General features: G+C 50.1%; 1 protein-coding gene across 9 annotated transcripts in view; it reads right to left on the bottom strand.

Annotated features, from left to right (window-relative positions):
• The window catches only part of LOC106751606 (MKL/myocardin-like protein 2), a 275,296-nt gene that overhangs the window by 21,755 nt on the left and 230,801 nt on the right, over positions 1-22,740 (bottom strand). Inside the window, exon 2 of one of the 9 annotated variants that reach the window (XM_014632552.1) lies at positions 12,614-13,070. The exons of 7 other annotated variants lie outside the window; for them this stretch is intronic. In XM_014632552.1, coding sequence (XP_014488038.1) covers positions 12,614-12,704 — 91 coding nt within the window. In that variant the 5' untranslated portion in view covers positions 12,705-13,070. Of the gene's footprint in view, positions 1-674; positions 694-12,613; positions 13,071-22,740 lie in introns of those variants that run through there. One more of the 9 variants, XM_014632553.1, reaches the window with a different exon arrangement.

Here is a 22,740-nt window from a genome sequence, read left to right on the forward strand (position 1 = left end):
GAATACTAATTGGAATTCGCCGGCGAATTGATCGATGCGGCCGGTTGAATTTTTCAACGGCGCGTTTCCCGCCATTGTTTCCCGACGAATGCGCGCACAGCTGGGCGGAGAGTGCACGGCTGTGCACTTACGTCAAAGCGAGCGGGGAGGGGAATGCGCGGCAATCGTAAATATCATCGGCTCGAGACGAACGTGCCCCACGGCGCCCGGAGTGACGCTCGTCGCTTTGTGTTCCGCTCATTACGCCATATTTATATTTAATTGACACTCACGCGCGTTATTTTCCATTCGCATGCGACGTGTCGCGCTGCGTCGTCGTTGACGTCGGCGCAGCGCGTAGATGCACTTACAAAAGGCCGCATTAACGACGAATGCGCAGAAATGCATTTACCTCTCGCATTCGACCTCCTCCCCTTCTACCCCAAGAAGACACGCGCGCACGAACGATAACGAGAAGCGGGAGACAGACTGACGGGGTGAAATTTCCCGAAATTCGTCGCGCGGAGGAAACTCCTCGGGCCACGAACAGGATATGTATGACGTGTAGCGAAATATGCGACGTGTGTCAATCGACCTTCCTTTTCAACGCCTCACTTCAACGAAGAAATTTTCAGACCGACGAGAGAGAAAAAGGAAAGGAGAGCGCACGACGAGCCTATCGAAGGAAATCTCACCGGGCGTCGTTTCGGCGGAAACTCAACGGCGCATTCGATGCGCCAGCGCGCGCGCGCACACGTGCACTCCTCGCAACGTGACCTTTCCGAGACTCGATCAATCGACACTACCGATCCACGGCAGATACATTTTAAAACCGTACGACCACGAAGGCCGGGACAAAAATCCCCCGTTCGCGGAGAAGTCGCGGACGATCGCGCGACCGGAGATTCGTGGCGCCTTTCCCGATACGAGAACTTATAAATCCCACATTAATCATCCGGCCGATCGATTCGCTAATAGGATAACGAGCGTGCCACGGGGGGTGCGCGCGACTTGCTTCTCTTTTTCATCGTCGAGGCAGCGCCTACGTCGTCCCGGCTGCTCAGATTGCGGCCATGGGCCGTCTTTCTCTCTCTCTCTCTTTCTTTCTCTCTCGCGGTAGCCGGGAGGAACGGCGTTTTAATGCGCGCCGATCGCGCGATACGCATACAAACGCACGCGTGCGTACATAGTTATAAGTGACTTATAGAGCTCGCGCCGCGCTGAGCTTGTATATTAGCGCTATGTAAGCTTAACACGGCTTCAGCGCGCTCCGCCTACCGGCTACGCCTTCTAATCGACGTACGCACTTGTCTTTCGTAATGTTCCCCTCGGAGCGATAGATCGCGTGGATTTACGTTTTCTCTCTCCCTCTCACCCTCTCTCTTTTGATCTACCGTCCGATCGCGCGGTATTGCCGCGCATCATGATTTTTCTGCGCACTTAACACGCTCGACTAACGCACGCTCTCTAAAGCGTGCGCGCGCCATTGGAATAAACGATATGTTTATCGGCGCTCGCATTGAAATTCACCGAGGCGAGCCGCTATTACGAGAGTAAATGTATCATTCGACGTGGCTTCCCTTCGGGAGGATCGCTGGTTCACCCACGGGCGATCAAAGAAACGGCGGCGCCGACGACTGGTCGGCGTTAACTGGTCTGGAGGAAATAACCGTGCGGCCATCCGCGAACAGCATTCATTATGTCGCTTAAAGCGTTTGGTCCAAATACCAGAAATTATCCACACGCATGGCAGACGATGCACCGCTGCTCACGTGCGACGCAGGTGTCATGATGATGAAGAACGGCCGTTGTTTTCCACGAGATTTCTCCCACGTCTCAGGTGTGCCCGCTCGACTTTCCGACGCGCATTCGTTATTATTAATCCGCGTAGAAATTTTCCCAGATTCTACACCACACTTCTAACCAGAATCTGTGTAAAAATTTCCCAACGAGGATCCATCATTATCTTAAAAAATCGGACCCCAATTAAATCCCAAGAAATTTTCTATGCGGGAAGTGATACATATATATATGTATTAAAACAGGATTTAGGTTCCCGTTGAACAAATAAATAAACAAATAAATTATTACCGCGACATCGCGACGTGTACGGCCGTCGCATTTAGCGCGCGAAAAGCGCGCGGAGTATCGGCGGGGGACGCGCGATGGGCGTGGAAGCCGGCTCTGAGTCGCTCGCTAGAGACGATCGCGATCCAACGATCTCGACGAATCCCCGTATCTGCACCATTTACCACGTCGCCCGCTCCGAGAGACACCAAGTCGACCGTCTGGCGCTCGTAAATTCTGCCCGAAATTCTTAAATATCACGATTCCTTCTATTTCTTCGCGGCCCTCCGCGCCCCGCTCGCTCTCGGCTGCTCCAGCTCGCGCTCCCCTCTCCTCCCCCTCCCTTTCGTCCCGCTCTCGACGAGGAACCAGTATTTTTAATCGCGTTTCTTCCCGCGCTCCTCGCCTCCCACGCGCGACACGTTGCACCACACGCACGCACGCGAGAGGAGCGGGACGCGCCGCGTAGTGTGTGCACGCACGCGTGTGGCACGCGCGTTCGGTCCCATCGTCGTCGTTGTCGTCGTGGTCGTCCCTAAAAACGGGGTTAACAACACCGAAATCTATTTATCCCGCCGGGATAAATCACTGAGAGCTTTACGACGGAGCGTATATTACGCAAATCGGGGCGTTATATCAATCGGCGCGCACGTCCGCTTCGCTTTTTCCTCTTTCGCGCTTTCGCTCCGCTGCCTCTCTCGCGACTTCCTCCTCCTTTTCCTCCTCTCGTGGTGCGCGTCCTGCCTTTTTTCTCCCTCGTCTTGCGATCCTCTCGACGATCGGTCGCGCACTTTCTCGACCTTCGATATTCTCCCCGGGCTGCTCCTCGGGTCGCCGTCGGGACGCGACCGGCGAAAGTTCAGCGTCGAGGATTCGTCGTTATTTCGTATTCCATCGGACTTGGCTTGTCTTTCTTTCGTTTTCTCGACCGACGCCGGAGACTTTGTCAACGATGATAGTTTACGAGACGCGACACCGCGTGACCATTTTATTTCACGCGGATTGAAGCGCCTCCTCGTTCCTCGGGAATGCGCCGCGCCGGTCGTATAAATCAGGATATGCGCACGCACGCGTCTCTATTTCTCATCACCCCCGCGCGTGGTCGTTTTGATTCTCCCGTTCCTTTTCGTCGATATCGTGCTTCTTTTTCCGGCTGGATCTTCTCGGAAGACGACGACGACGCACGAGGTGCCGAATGGACCGTCTGGCGTGTTACATCGTATTTCCAGCTTGTAAAATCCGCCGTCCCTCGCGACTACGACGACGACGACGATCCGCGATCCCCGCTCGCACGTTTAACGCCGACTGCACGACGAGTGTCCGGGATGTATTCTGCCGAGAGGGACCGCAGAGAAGACGTCGGAGATAGAATGCGATTACAGAATGATGCTGCCGACCGCAATAATTTTTCATCCCGGTTGAAAATCACGTTGTTAAGGTAGTTGGTTCGTGACAATACTGTTAGAATGGTAATGGTTGATACAACACGAAGAAGTTCGGAAAATTTGTGGTAAATGTTTATAAACATGACTTATGACATACCTTAGCTTTGACATTATAGCGAGAGAATATCAATCGAACTTGCATAATGTTTAAAATTTCTTATATATAAGAATGCGTACTATTAGAGAAATAATCGCGACGTCAAATTTTGATATTTTTCGCATTTTTATTGATCACAGATCTTTAAGATTATTTTAACCATGCTATCTTTAAAGAAACGCCTAACCACGAGGCACAAAGGGAAATATGACATGTGCAATATTGTGTGTATATGTGCCAATCTTTATAGGTTAGCTGTAGATTGAGTATAGCGTATATTTCAATCGTTATCAGAAATTATGTGTTTACACATCAATTTTTGGAAAACTAGATGGTCAATTGTAATATTTTTATAATACTTCTACAAGTCTCTTTTATCGTCTTCTCGTTTTTCATCTGAATCGTAAGAGAGAGAGAGAGAGAGAGAGAGAGAGAGAGAGAGAGAGAGAGAGAGAGAGAGAGAGAAGAGAGATGGAGAATAGTTCAGCCGCTAAAATTAAAAACGCCATATCGGAAGTCGTTTTCGTACCTGCGATACGTTTAAATAATGCAAACTTTGGCAACAATTATCTCAGCTTCGGTCAATCTTTCTCTAATTTCGCGTGTGTGTTGATCGTGTTTTGATAAATATGCTAAACATTTCAGGAGACCCCTAAGAAAATTAATTTACGGGCCAACTATCTCAATTTCCTTTCCGACGCGCCTGACGAGGCTCGGACGTGACAGGGCGCTCGGGCTGCTCCAAAAATCAAGCGCGCTCGATTACGACGTCGATTTAGATTCGGCTGATAAATTGATCGGGCGGCCGGCCGAGTAATCAGCCGAGAGAAATCGCCCGGCTACCTCCGATACTCGTATCGTGATAATTACTACACGTGTAAGCTCCCGGCTAACCAACCGCCCGGAGAGCGGTCGCTGTGTATATTGGCATTGTTTCAAATACGTACGACACGTACGTAGCGGCTATCGCGGTAAGCCGGCGTTTTTACATCTTGTAAACACCTGCCGCCCGCTTCGACGGTCGGCGCGACGGACGCCGCTTCTTGTAGCGAAAGTCCGCCCGGAGGCATATTAATTAGCAATCGCGCGAGGAACGAGTCGTCACCGGCGAGCGCTTCTGTATCATATCGCACTCGTCACGACCGCCCGCTCGCTCGAAACACATAACGTTTTTGTCTCTCGTGCGCGCGCGATTTCGCAAGTATTATTACAGAGACGACCGCGCGAGTTGCCGACCGATCGGGAGAGTCAATCGCCCGCAATCGTAATTATCCCTTAAAAGGCAGGGCGGCCCGTAACTACAAACGGTGTCACGTCGCCAAATGTGCGAAGCCGCGAATATTAGAGAGATAGAAGGACCTCGCGCGGAGGAAAGTATCCGGCTCGAAAAAATCACACGAGCTTTTACCGCTCCTCACAGAGGCCGGAGGACCTTCGGTCTTCCGATTCGATTTCTACCTCCTGTTTTCGCGTCCTTCGAGAATATGCGACCTCGCGTCTTCGGAGTGCCCCGTATTCAGATCGCGTTTCCCAATGATCGGTCTGACGCGCGATCAGGGCAAACGTGAGAAGTGAAAAGTTTCCGTTGTTCTGGAAATTATTATTAAATTAAACCCACGTAAAAATTGTCCCAGGTTCTCCCATAAATACAGCATAGATTCCGATTAGAGTGTCCAATATTGTTTCAAAATAGGTTATCCCACTGCGATATCAACCGGGAATTCCATTCTTGTTCCAAACGTGCACAGTGAAAAATTCGGTGTTACAAACGGCCCATCTGAAATCGTCGAAGCGCGGGTGAGATTTTTCACTTTTCCGCTGGTACGGGGAAAAATTGCGTGATCGGTGCGCAGAAGCGGAACGAACGGCACCGAGAAAGTGAGTTCATTCAACACGCGAGACGCCATCGCGATTCTCCGGCGAACGAGAGGCTGTCGTCGCCGGAGACTTCAACGTGCGGGTCGGCCGCGAGTGTCCAAGCTGGATCCTCGCAAAACGCTCGCTGACGCACGTCTTCGTTAATCACTCGCAACTAGCTGGGCCTTCGAGCCTTCACGAAGGCGAATGTGATGAGATGCGATGCGATGTGATGCGTGCATATCTCACTCGCTCGTTCGCGCTCACCCACCCACGTGTGCGCGCGCGTTAGTTTCACGTCGGCCGTGGATGCTGAGCGGCTCGCCCCTCCAGGTGAAACCGTTTCCTGTGTCGCAAGCCGCATCTCTCATTCCTGAAGGGTCCCTTGCCACTCTCTTTCTCCTCGGTCTACCCCTCGCGGCCCCGCGCCGTTCGTTCGTTCGCTTGCTCGCTCGCTCGTCTCGCGTGGCCGTCGTCTTCTTTCTCTTACGACGTAGTAATATATCTGGCCCGCGTGGGCGGCCCACGTGGGCTTGACAGCTAAGCCCACGGGAAACTGGTTACACCCACAACTACGCTCCAACTACGCCGGAGAAGAGGCACACGCCAGGTAGGTACGCGCGCACTCCGTTCCGGCGCTCCGTCAGCTCGCCGGACGGCTGGCTGCTTTTCGGTGGACGGAAGTGAAGAGGAAAAGAGAGTACGAATGAGAGAGAAAGAAAAGAGAGAGAGAGAAAGAGAAGGGCACGTGGCGTCTCTCCGCCTGATCAATCGTGTCGTCTCTTTAAACGATTCGCCGCCGGTCTTTCTCTCTCTCTCTCCTCGGTGTTTTCCCAACGTTTAAAAATATTCGGGAGACACGTGAAGCCCCAGAAAACATCATTCCGGTATTTTTCTCGGCGGAGACGAGACCGACGACACGTCGCGCTTTTCGCTCACTCTCGTTCTCTATTTATTTCCGCCAACGACCGGGAACTGTGACGAAATTCGGGTGTCGCGGTTGATCGCCACGGAGCCGGATGACCCTAATAAATGACCGCGTGATTTGTTGATCCGGGTGTTTGCGCGACCAACGTCGTAAGAGCGCATCGGTTCCAGATTTTCTTCCCCTTCGTGACGAGAGAAGAAAATTGCCAATGTTTCTAAATATTTATATATTCATATTGTCTCATTTATCATGTACCAAAGTTTTTTTTATATATTTATATATCGTTCTCTCTTTCTCTCTCTTTCGCGCGCGCGCGCGCACGCGAACGCGGACAAAGCGGTCCGTGACTCACAGAGACGAGGCCGCAATCTCTCGATCTCTCCGAAATCGCCTCACCGCGTGTACCACATCGTTGCATCCACCAAGGACTCCTAACAAATCCCCCGGGAGTCTTCCGCTCTCACTCAGGACCGAAGGACTCGCGTAACGAGGCATCGAACAGTTCGTCCGTCTTCGTACCGATTCCCGAAACGATTCCCGACGAAAAAGTGGTAGGCTCCTCGCAGCGTGAAGGAGGAAGAAGAAGAAGAAGAGAAGGATGAGGAAAAAGAAGGGGGAGGCGGACGAAGAGGAGGAGGAAGAAGAAGGAAGACGGAGACCCCGTTTCCGCGGAAAGCGAGGCGTTGCTGGCGGAAAAACGGCGTCGAGCGGGCTCGTCTAGCGTGTCTAATAAACACGAGTGCGTCGGCGAAGAGAGGCTACCTCTTCCTCCTCCTCTTCTTTCCTCCCTTCGAGCTCTGTTTTTCTTCCCCTCGCACATCGGGTGCATCGCTCGCGCACCGATACGCGGTTACGTGCGAGCCCGCTTCGCGGACAATTAATTTACCCTCGGGGCGGTCTGAAATCGCGCGCGCGCACGGCGGACGGACGGACGGACGCGAGAGCCTTCCAGAAATGGAGTTGGTTTCGCCGCTCGAGATACGATCGTGTACGTACGGGCGCACGTATCGTCGACGGCCGTGAAGAAAAACGCCATAACTCCGCGTCGTATATGGCGGCAATGCACAGGTGCATGCCACCGCGCGTCCACTCCCCTTCGTCCCCGCGTCGTCGTCGTCGCCACCCTTCCTCGTCCCTTCGTCCCTCGATCGTACGTGCGCGCAGAATGTCAATTGTTTCTCCGCCTCTATCGCCTCGCGAGCTCTCTCTCTCTCTCTCTTTTTCTTTCCCCGTCGCACGCTCCGATATCAACCTATTCTCTCCGACACACGTCGCCGTTTTTCTCTCTCCCTCTCGCATCCCCGCGATGATTCCGTCGCTTTCTCCTCGTACCTGCCCCAACCGCTCATCGGCGGAAACCTGATTGCGATACTCGGCCCGTAGGTATCGGACATCCCCGTTTGTCCCTCTCTCTTTCTCCCTCTTCCTCTCTTTCTCTCGTAGAGAGTCTCGCGATATCCTCGAGTTCGTGTATCTCGCGTCGCGAGATACTTCTTCTGCGTTGCCATATTATTCGGCTTCTTGCGGCCGCTTCGGCCGCTCGCCTTCGGCGAGCGGTATAACGGCGCGATAAAAAATAATTAGTATGTTCGGGGCGAGCGCTTCTAGAAATAGACCGGTCGCATAATCGCGCGCGCGCCGCGATTCCGTGACCGCTTTGGAAACCTGCAATCGGCTTCGCGCAAGCGACGCCGTGGGGCCCTTGTGTGAAAGAGCCGATATGTTTAACGCGCCGGCCGATCGGCTCGGAGAATGTTTCGCGGTATGACGGCTTATCGAGCCGAAATGCTACGCCGAAAGAAAATAGCGCTACACTCGGGTAAACATTCGCTAAGGAGTGTTGGAGCAATGATTTCAATTGGATTAAGCAAATGTTGCGCTCGAATATAGCACTTTTTTTCTTTCGGTGTGCTACATTTAAATAATATTCACTTGATCCAAGTAAAATAATCACTTTAATATTCCTCAACAATTATTTGCTTGAATGTAGCAGAGTAAAATGGTTGTAAGTGTAAAATGGTTCTAAATTTCAGAGAGTATTTACTAGAATTAGGTGATACCCCTTTTCTACCGAAGAAACCTAATAATTTTTAATTGAAAATTTTTGGTCGAGTAAATATTCCCGAAAAATGTGCTCCGATATTCTTAATGTTATGAATTTACCACTTGTCGCAATTGTTTCGACAAATACAAGTAAACGTCTACTTATAAGAAAAAAATGTAAACAGTCAATTATATTTCTACTTCGAATAAATATTTGACAAGGAATATCGGAGTAATCATTTCGCTTGGATCAAGTAAATACTAGTTGAGCGGTGAAGTACATTTTCCAGCGTACTCTATCTATAAAAAGAATTCCTTGAAAAGTATTAAACTGGCTTTATCTGCAATTAGCTGGAACGCACACGGTCCGCAACATGCGCTGATAGCGCGACATCGAGGCTCGATAAACATCGCGCCGATTATGTAAAAGGGAACGCTTTCGCCCGATTGCGATTCATCGTTGTGGGAAAAGTCGAGGCGGCATTTCGCGCCGATTTTGTCACACCGCCCGGATCGCAGTACGCTTCCTCGATTTTCCCAGACGAACGGATCCCGCGTGGACGAAACGGTATCACCGGAGACGACACGCCTCATCGAGCAGTGAGGTGTAACGCGAGAGCCACCGAAAGACTCGCTCGCACGCGCGTGTGCGCCGCTCCAGGTGAGAGCTGAATTTATGAATGAACGAGCGAAGGGCGAGCGTGGGCGAGCGCGGCCCACGCGCTTTATCATAATCGGGACCTCCGGCCTAGTCGCGCCTGCCATAACTACCCAGGCATAGAGCAAGGTTGCTCGTGAAATCGAACACGCGCGCGTTCGCCTATTTGACTACACGATTATATGGGATTGCGTGCGCGGTCGCGGATGAATGAAAGCGACGGGGCCGCTCATTCATGCGCCCGCGCGCGGATTTCGAAAGCGCCCTTTCACGCCCGCGAGCTTCCCTTCCTCGGCGACTCGCGGCAGCCTCGTTGAACGTCTCCTGCGCCTCGGATTCCCCGCCGCTTTGGAGCTCGCTCGATAATATGACGACGTTCAGCGGCATGATGATCTCGTTAATATCTCCAGTATATATCATTATTAAATAATATAATATATATAATTATTATGCAATAATAATATATAATATAATAGATAATAAATCATATAATAGATAAATAATATATAATATAATAGATATTAATATTGTATATATATAACAGTCTGAACGAGTTTCGTGACGAAAATCGCGCGCAACTGATGACCTGGGTTCAGCCAACACACACTTAAAATTCCTGTAAAATACGTTGAAAGAAAGTAATATTCACAAAGTTCGTAAGATACCGCAAACTTTCTAAGAATTAACGCGACCATTGCCTGCCAGTTAACCACGTGATTTAGTCATGCGAATCTTACGACTGTTAGTCGATCATTGCGGGTAGAAGAGCAGCTTTCGGACCGTTTGCAAGTCCGCTTATTCGATCGCAACTGTCATCTTGTGACCACATCTATTTTACTTCAACGTACCTTTCAAGAATTCGGAGCGTGTTTTCTCGCTCCTGACGTCATCGATCCAGACGAGAAAACCAGAGCCTTAACGCGATTGCGAAATCGCAAATACCGATACGGAGCCGAGCTAATTTCCATTAGCGGTTCCCGCAGCTTCGGCAAATGAAATCCGCGTCGTTTCTCGCGGAACGGCAACGCGAGTTAGTCCGCCGGAGGGTCGGGATCTCAACGTTCGCTCTGTCCGCATTTCCCTCGGACGGATCGAACGAGACGGACGGCGATTATCCTGAGGCGCGAGGAAGGAACTTCTTTCTCCCCCCGTCTCGTTCCTTCGCTTCCCTACCGCGTCAGTCCGTCAGTCAGTCTGTCACCTTAACACGAATACGCCACGGGGATGAATAATCCATGGTGCCTCGAGTGCGCCGCGGGACAATGTATGCGTCCCACACGGGAATTTCAGGTGTTTCGACTAACGAGCGATTTGCATGAAACAACGAGGACGCGCGACAGCGACGCGGCCCGGCGGCGGACGGACGAAGGAGGACGAAGGAGGACGAACCAGTTTCGAACCGCGGAACACATTCGTAATTCTGCATAATGCGTGTAAGTCGACGGGCTCGCGTCCTGCTCCTTCACTCGTCTTAGAACCGTCTTCTTCCTCCTGATCTCCTCGTTGGAAAAGGCTGAAACGTATGTCGGGAAAAGCGCAGCGAATTAATTGGAAGGACGACCCGGATGCCGAATAATATTAACGATGGTAAATAACAGTCGGCCCGTTAATAAGACCCGATCGATCTTCCAAGAAGGTGATTAGACGGTGATTTTTTACGTCCGTACGCAGAAACAAATGTCATTCTATCGCTGAGAAACGTGATTACTCAGTTTATTTTCCTCCTTTAATTAAGTAGTAATTAATTGTTCTCGACGAAAAATTTTTTTTTATAATATTCTTTAAATATACTCATCATAAATATTAGAGAAGCTCGTTATCGTGTGCTCAAAAGAAGGATTTATTCTCTTTTCAAGAATATATCATAAACTGTATCGGAGAAAAATTAGATATGATTAATTTGAATACGAGTAAACCGGAGTTTTGGTTTTGAAGTCTTAAGTTAATATTTTTGATTGATGCATTAAACTAGGATTCAGATTATATTCTGAATAAATTTGATGCTCATGATAAACTTATACTTGCGGATATATAAACCTATGAGAAATATCTGAAACAAGTATAATGTTTGCTTGAATGCGGTATGCATTTTTCTTTGTGCGTGGAAGAATAAAAAGTCGGGAGTTACTCCCTAAATCCGCTGCGAGCAATTTCGTTCTGCGTCATATGGATTAATTGGTATATTTGTCTCGGTGAGGCAATAAAAACAGCTTAATTGCTGATGCCTCTCGGACGTCATCAGTGCAAGTAATATAACAGACACTAGTATATCAAACTTGGTAACGCCTCCGAAGTCATTATTATCATTGTTATAAATTTCTCCGAGTGTAATTCCGCTCGACAAGTAGAGCGACGCGAAAATTTCACTGACTTTTCATTTATCCAGAGCGAATTCTCCACTTTGAATCGTCAAGTGGATGTTTTCATTCAAAATTAAAAATGAAAAACCTAACGTTCCTGTTCCGCTGTCTCGCAGGAATAAATTCACTCCGATCGACCGGAAGCGTTCGATCGAATGATTAAAATCAATTACGAACTTGAGCGAAACATCTAAAGATTCCGAGAAAGCCGCGGTATTTTCACGACCGCTTCGAGGGAACTTCCGCTCGGAACCTCAGCGAGATATTTCGCTCCGAGAAACGCTTCGGAGGGCAATGAGTAACGACGACGGCCAATCATCATAATATTATCGCGTCAGCGTCGCGGAGAATCCCCTTTTTCGCAAGTTTCGCAAGAATATTTTTTTTCCCCCGCGCATCTTTGCGCGAGACGACGGACGACGAACGCTCGTGGATTCCTCGGCCGTCTCCCGATCTTACGATCTTCATTTCTGCCGAGCGTATTTCACGGAACGCGTTCGTCGCGCGCAATTACACGCGCGCGCGCGTTGACAGGTGAACGCGCGATTCAACGCGGAAAGTAATAACCGAAGATCGGGCCGTCGGGGAGGGAGGGAGAGAAAGGGGTCCCGGGCGAGCGAGCACACGTTCCCGGGCTCCCCTTCGTTACATAAATTGCGCGAAACGTTCTGTCACGCGTTTCATTCTCGCTCGGCCGCACGCTGGCCGGCCCGCTCGCCTTTATGCAACGCGCTATGAATTATTGCGCAAGGGGGAAGAAAATAATTAACCGCCTTAATAACGGCTCTTAAAATTCCGCGCGAAACGAGGCGGATTGTGCGCGACTCGTCGATGTTTAAAACGGGTCGAGAGGATAACGAGGACGCTCGAGGGGTAGGAGAATGAGACGAGAAAACGGGAGGGAAAAGGGAGGAAACCCGGCGCGCTTGCAAAGCTTGCCGATGGATTATCCATCGGCCGGTCGCTTTTATCCGCCGGTCGTGCAAGTCGTTCGCGCCGCGAGCTCTAATTACGCTTCTCTCTGTGGAAGGAGCGAAGAGACGGAGAAAGAGCGAGGAGGGGAGGGGGAGGAACGGGCGGAGTGCAATTCTCTTTAGATATCGTCAGGTCGCATCGCGAGACGCGGCTAAACGTTCGCGCGGCGCTCGAGATAAAAATCACCATTGCGTCGTTCATTACCTTTATCTCGCTTGATGCGTCTGCAAATGGCGCACATGCGTCGGCCGCAATGCTGCCGCTCGGGCTTCTGCTCGGTGTCCAAGGTAACCATGGTGCGCGGCACGGTAAATTATATTTTCTCTCGTCTTATCACACGCCGGCAGCGAGATATATCGCTACGTTTAACGGGTCAAGCGGTGCCCGTGCACGGCTCATTTCGGACATCCTCGTTCCACATTCGCTGCGCCGGCATTTCTCTCACCGCGCAGGAAGGGACGCCGTCGCGAAACGGACGACGATGACGCACACCGCGCGCGCACTGATTCGCAGCGGCCGCCGCTGCTGCTTTGTGGGTTTATCACAGAACACTGTCAATAGCGGACGGAGATTGTCTCGGCAAAGTAGGCCGCGAGATGCGATTACTCTCGATCCACCACCCCTCGTGACCGATGATCGATGCTCTCGTGTGTGTCGGTTCCTGCAAGTCGACGTTTCGTCTTGGCTGAGTGTCGAGCGCGACAAGGAGAGAACCCTCGCTCGCGATCGACACTCCGCGAGCCGAGCATTGCGAAGCGGAGGAGACGAGAAGCTGATTCTTCTTACGTGTTTTCTGCCATTTTTTCACTCTTTCGCTACGACTGAGTTCTAATTCTGTTCTGAGGATCAATGGAAGGAAGATTGCAATATTTCTTTCGTCAATGAGTTTCGCGACGGTGCGCGGGAAAATAGTGCTAGAATCGAATAAACGTAATTACCTGTTTTCCAACCTCTTAGGCGAAGTAATGTTTTCACGAATTTAAGTGTATTTTAATAGCTTGTAGTAAGGGAGAACTGCTCGAATTGTATCTCATCATTTTTTCTGTAATTATTGCATATATAAGCGCGATCCGTTGGTAAATATATTAAATAAATGAACAACGTGAAACATAGTTTCTCAGAAAATATCTTTCTCTACCAGCTACCGGACGTACTCTGAAGTTCATCGAGATAAGTGTTGCAATATTCCTTCTATTAACCGTGCGTGTGTATAACACACAGCTTCGCCGCTCAACGCGCGTAATTACCGTAAAGACATTAGCAGCGCAATCAGCGTCTATTACCTCACATATAATTTATCACATACACGTTAATATAAAGTAACAGCTATTAAATTCATAAATTCCCCGACACCAGGACAAGTGGACAAACTGCTGCGCAACAACAACGACAGGCTGTCCATCGGTTCTCAATCGGGAGTTCCGGAAGATAGCCACTGTAGTAACTTTCTGTCCTAAACAATCACTTAGCGGGAAGCCACTACGGCTTTCTTTTGTTTCCAAAAGAAAGGAAAAAAAAAACTGCTTAGCGGGAAGCAGCGAGAAGGTTAAATGTCGCAGAAACGATCGTTTTCAATGTTACGACGAAGCTTCGCAATGTCCGGCGACCGTCGCGAGACCGACGTTCTCGTCGGCGGAGCCTCTGTGAAGTGTCGCGCCTCTCGATACGTCCGCGCTCTCTCGCTGCATCACGTAGAGCTCGCGGATTTGTGCGGCTTAGTTAGCGTCCCATTAATCGCGCGTATGTAAACAATCGTCGCTACGCTGACGTAACGCTTTCACCCACGACAATCTCTCGATCGCGCCGAGTGCCTCGCCTCCGAATTTCACGCGCGTGTTTTCTCCCGGCGAAAGAGAGAGAGAGACATACCACTCTCGAGAACTGATTTCACGTTTGATTCATTAAATCCGACGACCCAACGCGCCGTGTATCTAACACACCAACGGCTCTCGTTGCCGGCGCGACATATACATATATTTATTTCTTATTAGCTAGATCGCACGCGCTTACACAGTGCGGCATTTGCATATCCCGCACGTTATGATTCGGGGAAACGAATTATGATAATGCGAGCAGGCCACGCTGACATTAAACGAACGTTTAATGGACAGCTCCCGACTCGTGCCTTGTATGGATCGCGCGCGAGTGCGCGCGATCATGCAAAATAAACGACACGCTCGGCGCGTTTGTTAACTCCCCGGATTACTCGCATCGTTCTACCTGTCTTTCATAATTTATAACGTGAATCACGCCTGAAACACTCGCGGCCGCGCCGTGACACACGCCCGGCCGCGACTAAGCGGGCTAAAAAAGATCGTTAACACACGCGTCGAGTGATCGTTATTAATCGCCATGTTACGAAAAGCAAGGGAGATAATAATCGAGCGGCCGAAAGCGCCGCTCGGCGCGCGAAACAAGCGCGCTCCACGAGGCTCGGCAGAATTTCGAAGGAAGGTTCGTGCTCGCAAGCAACGCCGGGGAGAGTCTCTTCCGAACGGACAGCTCTCGGCAGAGGATCCTTAAGGTGGCTGTACACCGAACGAACGAACAGCGAGTGTGCGTATATTCGCGTCTAAACGCGCACGAATTTTCTTTGGTGGTCGCGCGAAAATCGAGTACTCTTTAGTCTCCCTTCTCTTCGTCGCAAAATATTAATAAAATATATGAACTCCCTTTAAAATATAAATTGAAATATAGTGTCCCCCTTACAGTATTATATACAAGCAAATGTTCGTCTTATTTTTTTCCCAGGCAATGGAAAATTCAGTCACACCAACGGAATCGTTTATTTCCGTGCACCGAACTTTTGCAACGACAGTTCGCATCCGCTGTTCACTCCTCGTTCGTTCGCTCGGTACATACTCGATCTTACGTACCCCGCACGCGTTACGCAAATACGGTCCGCGCGATTAATACGTTCATCTCGCTCGTGGTCGCGCGCGCGAGGATTAATGCCGGGCGTGGCGAGCGTTCAATCCATCGTCGAACTTTTCATCCGGTCTGTCATCTCCCCGGCGCCCCTAGGCGAGCCTCCTCGCACCTCCGGAGTCACGAGCGGTCACGGCTAATTAAGCTTGATTCAATTTAATTAATCCCCTCGATAGCCCCCTCTCCCCCCTACTCGCGTCGGCTTGCCGAGGCAGCCCCCCTCGGGGCAATTAGCGCGAAGAATCGTGGGCAGTCGTGCGGCCTAATCGTATCGAATTAATAGAAGCGAGGCGAGACGGACGAGCCCGCGGCGCAGCGTCGCGAACGAGTTCGCGCGTCGTCGCGCCGTTCGGCGCGGCGCGTGGGCGAGGATTCATTCCGTGAATTACGGTAAAATCACCGGCGACGTGGGGAAAAAGGGGGGAGGGCCGGACGACCGGGTCGGGTCGGTCTTTCGTCGCGTAACTTTCGAAAACGTGAGAGAGTAAGAGAGAGAGAGAGAAAAGGAAAGAGGCGACGTACCGCTCGGACGCGGCACCTTTCATTGAGAAAAATCCAGAGAGGTGAAAGCGAGACAAAAAATATTTCACCTGCGGCGAATAAGTTTTCGAGTATTTTCGCGAGCGGCTGTTTAAATACCGCGCCTCCCCGCGATAAGTGAAACCTCGCGCGCAAGATTTACCAGCGGCCGATTTCGCGCGGCCGCTACCGAAATTGTATCGTGAATCCGTAACCGGGCGAACAGCGTCCCGTAATCGGTGGAAGCGCGGGTATCCCGAGTTCTTCCGTGTAATTCCCCGATCGGACAAATTGATATCGGACCGCGCGAGAAATTATTAAGCGATTAATGCGATTCGAGGATATCGGCCGGCCGGAGAGTGAAACTTAATTCGCCACCGGACGCATGCACGTTCGTCGACCGGCAGCCGCGGTTTAACGACGAGCATAACGGAGGAGTTGTAAAGACGCTCGCACAGAGGGAAACAGAAAAAGACAGAAAGAGTGAGAGAGAGAAGGGGGAGGGGGGACCGGGAGAGCCAGTGAAAGTTGACAAAACGGATCCGAATCCGCCGGACTTGTCTCGACTGGCACCCACGCATCGGCATTTAATTAACGCCGAAATTATTAAAGAGAGACGGCTCCGCGCTGTCCGCACACTAAATAATCGCCCACGCGATCCAACGTGGCGCACCGTTACTCGCTATTCGATCATTATGTAAAATCCTTCTTAATTACGGTACCCCGGCGATCGATGCGGCCGCTAGTGCTCGCAAAAAGTCGAACGTTCGTCGCGACGCCGCACTGAAAAATGAATTTGGTTGGATCTACCTGACATGGCAATATAGGATAGCCAAACGCGGTTTTTCGATCGAAGATTTTCACAATATCGGTGTTTTTTTTTTTTATAAAAACAGTGTTAGTTACAAAATAGTTATGATGTTTCATATTTACTATGAAACGAAAGGACAAATGTGAAATTTAATATTTTTCCGTTTTATATTACATAATTTGCTCTTTAGTTTTCAGTTAGGACTGATTATAACACGATATGATATATTAAAGTTGTTCTAGCATTTAATAATACGCAATATGATTGTTAATATATATGTGGTAGTAGGATCTGACAACAATATAAACCGTTAATTGCGATACATCAGTTGCAACGTATTTCACTGATATTCACTCACTAAATCTAATACTCTAAATTATTACAACACTATTATGAAAAGTAGAATGTATAGAATATCTTTTCATAAGCATGCGTTATTAAGTATCGATTTGATTATTAATTCTCATAGCTTGGTTACATAAAAAAACTTCACACAAACGAATCATTAAATTTAATGAAGATTTTTCCAACAGTGTAGATCCAACCAAGCCTCACTTTTTAATACGATTTCCCTCAAACCCGTAACTCCGTCTCACACGCCGTGTAACATCGCGCATCGCGTAAGGTTTCGTGTGAAAATCGCAAGCTTCGTAATTAACAAAAAGTCATTTGTCGCTCGGAGAATCGACCGCGTTGGGCCTCGGCTCTCGTCGGAACTCGTCGGCTCGCGAACGGACGGGGCGCGCCCGCCGAAGGACTCCATTCTCGTGCTTTTACGCTCCTCGCGTGCGATCTCGCGCGTATACACGACAATGTCGTCGGATTAACTCGTCCTGCGGGCGAAATTGTGCCATTATAATCAGGTTTATCGGGCTATCTTTACCTCGGCCGGCCGCAGTACACGCCGTATAATTAGCGTAATTACTATCATAACGCGTTCGTTGCCGGCGGCCCCTGTTCGTTAATGTTGCGCACTCCGCGCGCCGGCTCGGTCCACGAAATTATTTCATCTCCATTTTCAACCTACTTATTGCGCGCTTATGGTTATTAACGGACGGCGGAACGCGAAGGGGGAGAGGACGAAGCAGGAGGGAAGGAACGAACGACGCGGGAAGGAGCGAGCGGACGGGGTGATCGGGTCCCGATCGAGCATTGATTAATTCGCGTAGCTTTTCTGCCATTTATAACGCCTCTCCTAATTAATCGTGGCCAGGTTAATAGCGTAATTTGTTACCTTAATGACGTATCAAGTTACGAAATTAACGTGGCAGATCTAGATGAGCGTATATACCCGCCGCTGCGCCGCCATGTACCTCGTTTAACCCCCGGCCGCGCTCTGTTATTTTGTATTTTTCCACCGTCGGCCGAATACCCGGAGGCGGAAACCGCGCGTACCGAACGTTCTCCGCTGCTATTTTTCTTCATACCTTCGCGTCGGGGATTCAGAAAGCACTCCCCAAACGTCTCGGTGCGAAATCTCACTCGAATCGAGCGAACATATACACTACGCGGTTCAGAGTGAAGTATTCAATTCTGTGTGGGGGAAAAAAGTCTAATTCGGCGTCGCTAGATTTTTCGAGTTGAATCCCAAGAAATTTAAAGAAAACTCGTTCTGTTTTCGGAGTAAAATCTCGCGTGCGAAGCATGTGAGAAAAGTAGAATGGAAGTAGAATAGATAATACTTTGGCTATTGTGACGAGTAAAAATAAACGAACCTCGTTTATTTTTACTCGTAACGCGGAACAAAAATACTGTTGAATCAATCGGGATTTCCAACAGCACGCGTAATTGGAATAAATCTCCTTGATTCGATAGCGGCGCCATTGAAGCTAATATTTTAATTGCTGAAACAATACATAACATAATTGTTTCAATGACACCTGCCCGTTGAATCAAGAATATCCAATTGCGCTACTGCGTGTGCATCATATTGATTCGACGGATTTGATTTTCTTCCGTGTGTAACGAGAATAAACAAATGATGCGAATGCCGCAGAAGTGACCCGGGCGAACGGGTCGAGGCACTTGCGAGAGACGGTAAATGAAATTGAGAAAATTACAGGTCGTTACAGCTCGGCGTGCGCTAAGAAGATATATTGTGGCGAACGAGCGTAGATGAGCGCGCGCGCGCGCGCGTTAAATCGTCAAGCTCTTTAGGGACCGCAGGCTCGCCGGCATTAATTTCCAACGTCGCGGAGCGAAGGCGGCTCTCGACGTGTCTGTTATCGGCGCTAATTTACGATACGTTTTTATTGTGACGTGTGCGTGTGTGTACGCGCGCTTTCCGATAAACGAGCGGCCGCTGTGTTCGCGCGTGGCCCCCGCGCGAAGGGGGTTGCGAAAGAGAAATCAGGCAACGGACCCCCTGCATCGGAGAGAGAAATAGTCGGGCCCCTCCCATGAGGAAAGAGGAGGAGGAGAAGGAGGAAAAGGTGGAAGAGGAGGAGGAGGAGGAGATGGCGGCGGCGGTGGTGGAGGAGGAGGAAAAAGAGGAGGAGGTGGCAGCGGCGGCGGCCTCGACACGCATTTCCAAAGTCTTTTCGTCGTCACGGACCCATCAGCCCCCGAGAGCACCGTCGATTCTTATCTGGTCGTGCCGATCTTCATGATCTTTCACTGTACCGGGCCCGCATCGCGCTCGAATTTATTCCACGGCGCGCACGCTCGCCCGTTCGCTCGCGAAGCCGAATCACGATTTGCGATACCTTAACTGTCGACGTGGACTTTACGCCGGCCGATATCGCGACCGCAGGTCGTAAGATCTTTTTACGGCGGGACGTTAATTGGCGATTAATGCGTTCGGAAGTTTTCCGATAAACGAGCCTAACGCACCCGTATTAATTAAGAGACGTCCCGGCGATCCGCGTGAATTCGACTCGGTTTGTTTTCAACACGAAGCACCGACGGCGTCTTTCACGACGTTTCTCTCACTCACTCACACACACACACTCTCTCTCTCTCTCTTTCTTTCTCTCTCTTTCCTTGTTTCTTTCCTTTTCTTCCTTTCTTTTTCTCTCTTTTTAAACCCTCGACCGTTAATTTGCGTAATAAGGATAAGCGTGTCGTAAATTCGAAGTGGCGCCGCGAAAGATCCTGTTATCTCCAGTAATGAATTAGAATCGCCCGCAGAAACATAATCATTAACCCTCGGTATACCGGCAGGCTCCATCGGCTCTAATTTCAATTTTTCAGCCTCTCTCTTAAGCACAATCTCAACTACTTATAAAGATAAATTTACAAAGATCCATAAAGATTAATATTTCGCGACTCCTACTTTTCTCTCGAGATCCGCCAAAGAGCGAAGAGAAAATCTCACTTGTTCCTTTTTCATCAATAAAACCACCTTTAACGATTTCATCAATAAAACAATCCTTCAATTTAATTAATACCACGAGATGATACGGCGAGAGTTAATGCAATTAGATCATGATCGAGGGAGGGTAAATACGCGCGAGTACCGTACGTCGGAGTGGTTTCTTTCTTTTCGCAGACGCAAACCGACTGCGAATCGAGCCATTCAGAGAACAGTTATGCACGTTAATGCCCCTCTCTCTCTCTCTCTCTCTCTCTCTCTCTCTAAGTAGTTAAATACGGCCGATGAGCAGTAACACGTGAGTGCCTCTGCAAACAGACGCGAGAGAACCGAACCTTAGTCGATATTTAACTTTCACTCTGCAATTGTTCGTGCGGTTGGCGATCGAGCTGATTTACGAATTTATTGGCGGATTAATCGTTTATATCACTCAATCGACTCATCCGGCTCCCAACGACCGGCGAGCACGGCCGAATCATCGCTATCGCCGAGAAGGGCCGGGGCAAGGAATACGCTTCTCGGAGAGCAACGACATCGGTAGCGTCGCTCGTAACCGAGACGTACGACGTTGGAAATTGAATAACGCGGATTCAGATGGTATCGATGGTTTCTATCTCTCTTTTTTTCTCCGTTTTTCTCGCCGCCCCGAAGGCTGACTAATGGCGCGAGCGTCGTCGACGAACATCGGGCGAGCGAGTAATTAAATTCACTCGAGTATAACGCGGAGTTATAACGCGGAGGCGGAGTTCGACTGAGACATTAGCGGGCTCTTAACATTCCAATAAATATCCCGTAACGATCTAATCAACATCCAATGTTGGAAGCGATGAAATCTAACGTCCGTTCGACGAGTGCCCCCCCAACGGGGTTCGTTATCCGCTCGCCCGACGGTCGCCACGGGTACTTCGGAAGTAATAACATTGCGAGTAACGCATTTTAGTTGCGTCAACTTTTTACGTAAATTATAGGGATCGAGCCGCCCGTTTCATCGCAGAACACTGCACCGGAGCATCGAATTTCGAGAAGCAAACGCGTGAACGGTAATGTTTCATCTCCAATAGTTGCACGGGGGGAAAAAATTAGCTGTATACAATTGAAATTTAGTCGCGAAACCTAGTTTTCAACTGTAGAAGCTCAAAATTAGGTACAGGGTGAACAAAATTAGTTAAATTAACTAAAATAAAAATTCAGTTGTGTCAAAGTTGTGGACAGCTAATTTTTACCTGTGGGAACTAATCCTCATTTCCGTGTGAATAATCAATATTTCTCCGGTATTCCCGAATGACTTCTTCGACGGACGACAGAAGCTGCGAACCGAACTGACGACGAAAAAGGATAAGACCCCCGCGGCTTCTTAAACTTTCCCGATGACTTCCCGATTCCTCGCGCCGAAATATGAGCCCCCCTTCGAGCGCTCGTATTTATCGCTCACCGCGATACGTATTCCTAATTTTTCGGATGACTGTCAATATCGAGCGGGATGATCGTATCTCGGCGATTTATTAATTCGCCGAGCGAAGAACAGATGGTCACGGCGCGACCGTGGCGAGTCTTCCCATTACCCGAACAAGGCCGTCAATACGCCCCGACGGCGAGGCGGAGATGGAAAAGACGCGGACTGTTCGTTGCAGGGTCGAGAGGCTCGGTCCCCGGCGCGGCCGGAGGAAGAGTCCGGAGTGACCGAATCGAGTGCAATCGATGCTGCGATCTCGCGAAGCGGAGAAACGCGCTCGCTCGCGCGCGAGGGGAGTCACAGGCCGTCGCGGGGAACCGGCCTGCCGGACGTGTTTGCGAAACGAGGTAGATCGAACGCGAGGAGATCGCGATTCAATTAATATCCGACGCCGCGGCCGTCGCGGCCCGGCGCTTGATTTAATTATCAGATTCAACCGATGCCGATAGGAATCGCTTCATTAAGCCGAGTCTCGGTTCGAGCGCGACGCCTAGAGAGAGAGAGAGAGAGAGGGAGAGAGAGAAAGAGACACACAGCCAAAACACACAGCGAGAGAGAGAGAGAGAGAGAGAGAGAGACACAAGCAGTCTCTGAAAGCGTCGTGCTCCGAATCGGACACCTTGTAATTATCGCGCTCCATTAGTGGTTGGCTCACGAACACGCGAGTTGTGCACTTTCGGTCCTGCGCCCCCCGGTGATGGTGTCCGATTTTATCTGATTCGCGTTGTGCGACCGTCAACGAGGCAGGCAGGCAGGGACAGTCGCGCGCAGGACGAGTTTGCGTCTCTCGCGTCTCTTTAAACGAGTTTACGCGAGTGGACGCGGACTAGGCTTTTAATACGCGCTTTTTACTACCCGTGCTCGATTCCGCGGCGATTTCGGCCGAACAGCCGCGCCGTAAAAACGGCTCGTCCGCTCGGAACGATCGCGTTCCGCCCGTCCTTCGTGTTATCGCACCCTCCTCGCGCGCTTTTATCGCGCCTCGTTCCCCTCGATAAGTCGCTCCTCGCGGGAGGCTACTCTCTCTCTCTCTCTCTCTTTCGATTAAGTACACCTGGCTTGTCGCAGAGGCGACGTAACCCGACGGCACGCTGCCATCGTTGTCTACGAAGTCCGAGGAAACGTTCCAAATCTTGGTAAACCTAATTTTTCCGGCGCGGCGCAAGCGCCACACGCTCGATTTGTTGACGGCCGCGGCGATCCGCCGGACGTCGCGCGCGCGTTTTTTCCATTCATAATCAGATATCGCGTCGAACGTGGACAGTAGCGGTCTATGAACGGTATTCATGATCAGATCTTGTATTTGA

This window comes from Dinoponera quadriceps, unplaced genomic scaffold, assembly GCF_001313825.1.
Source record: "Dinoponera quadriceps isolate SergipeBrazil2010 unplaced genomic scaffold, ASM131382v1 scaffold386, whole genome shotgun sequence".
Lineage (NCBI taxonomy): Eukaryota > Metazoa > Arthropoda > Insecta > Hymenoptera > Formicidae > Dinoponera > Dinoponera quadriceps.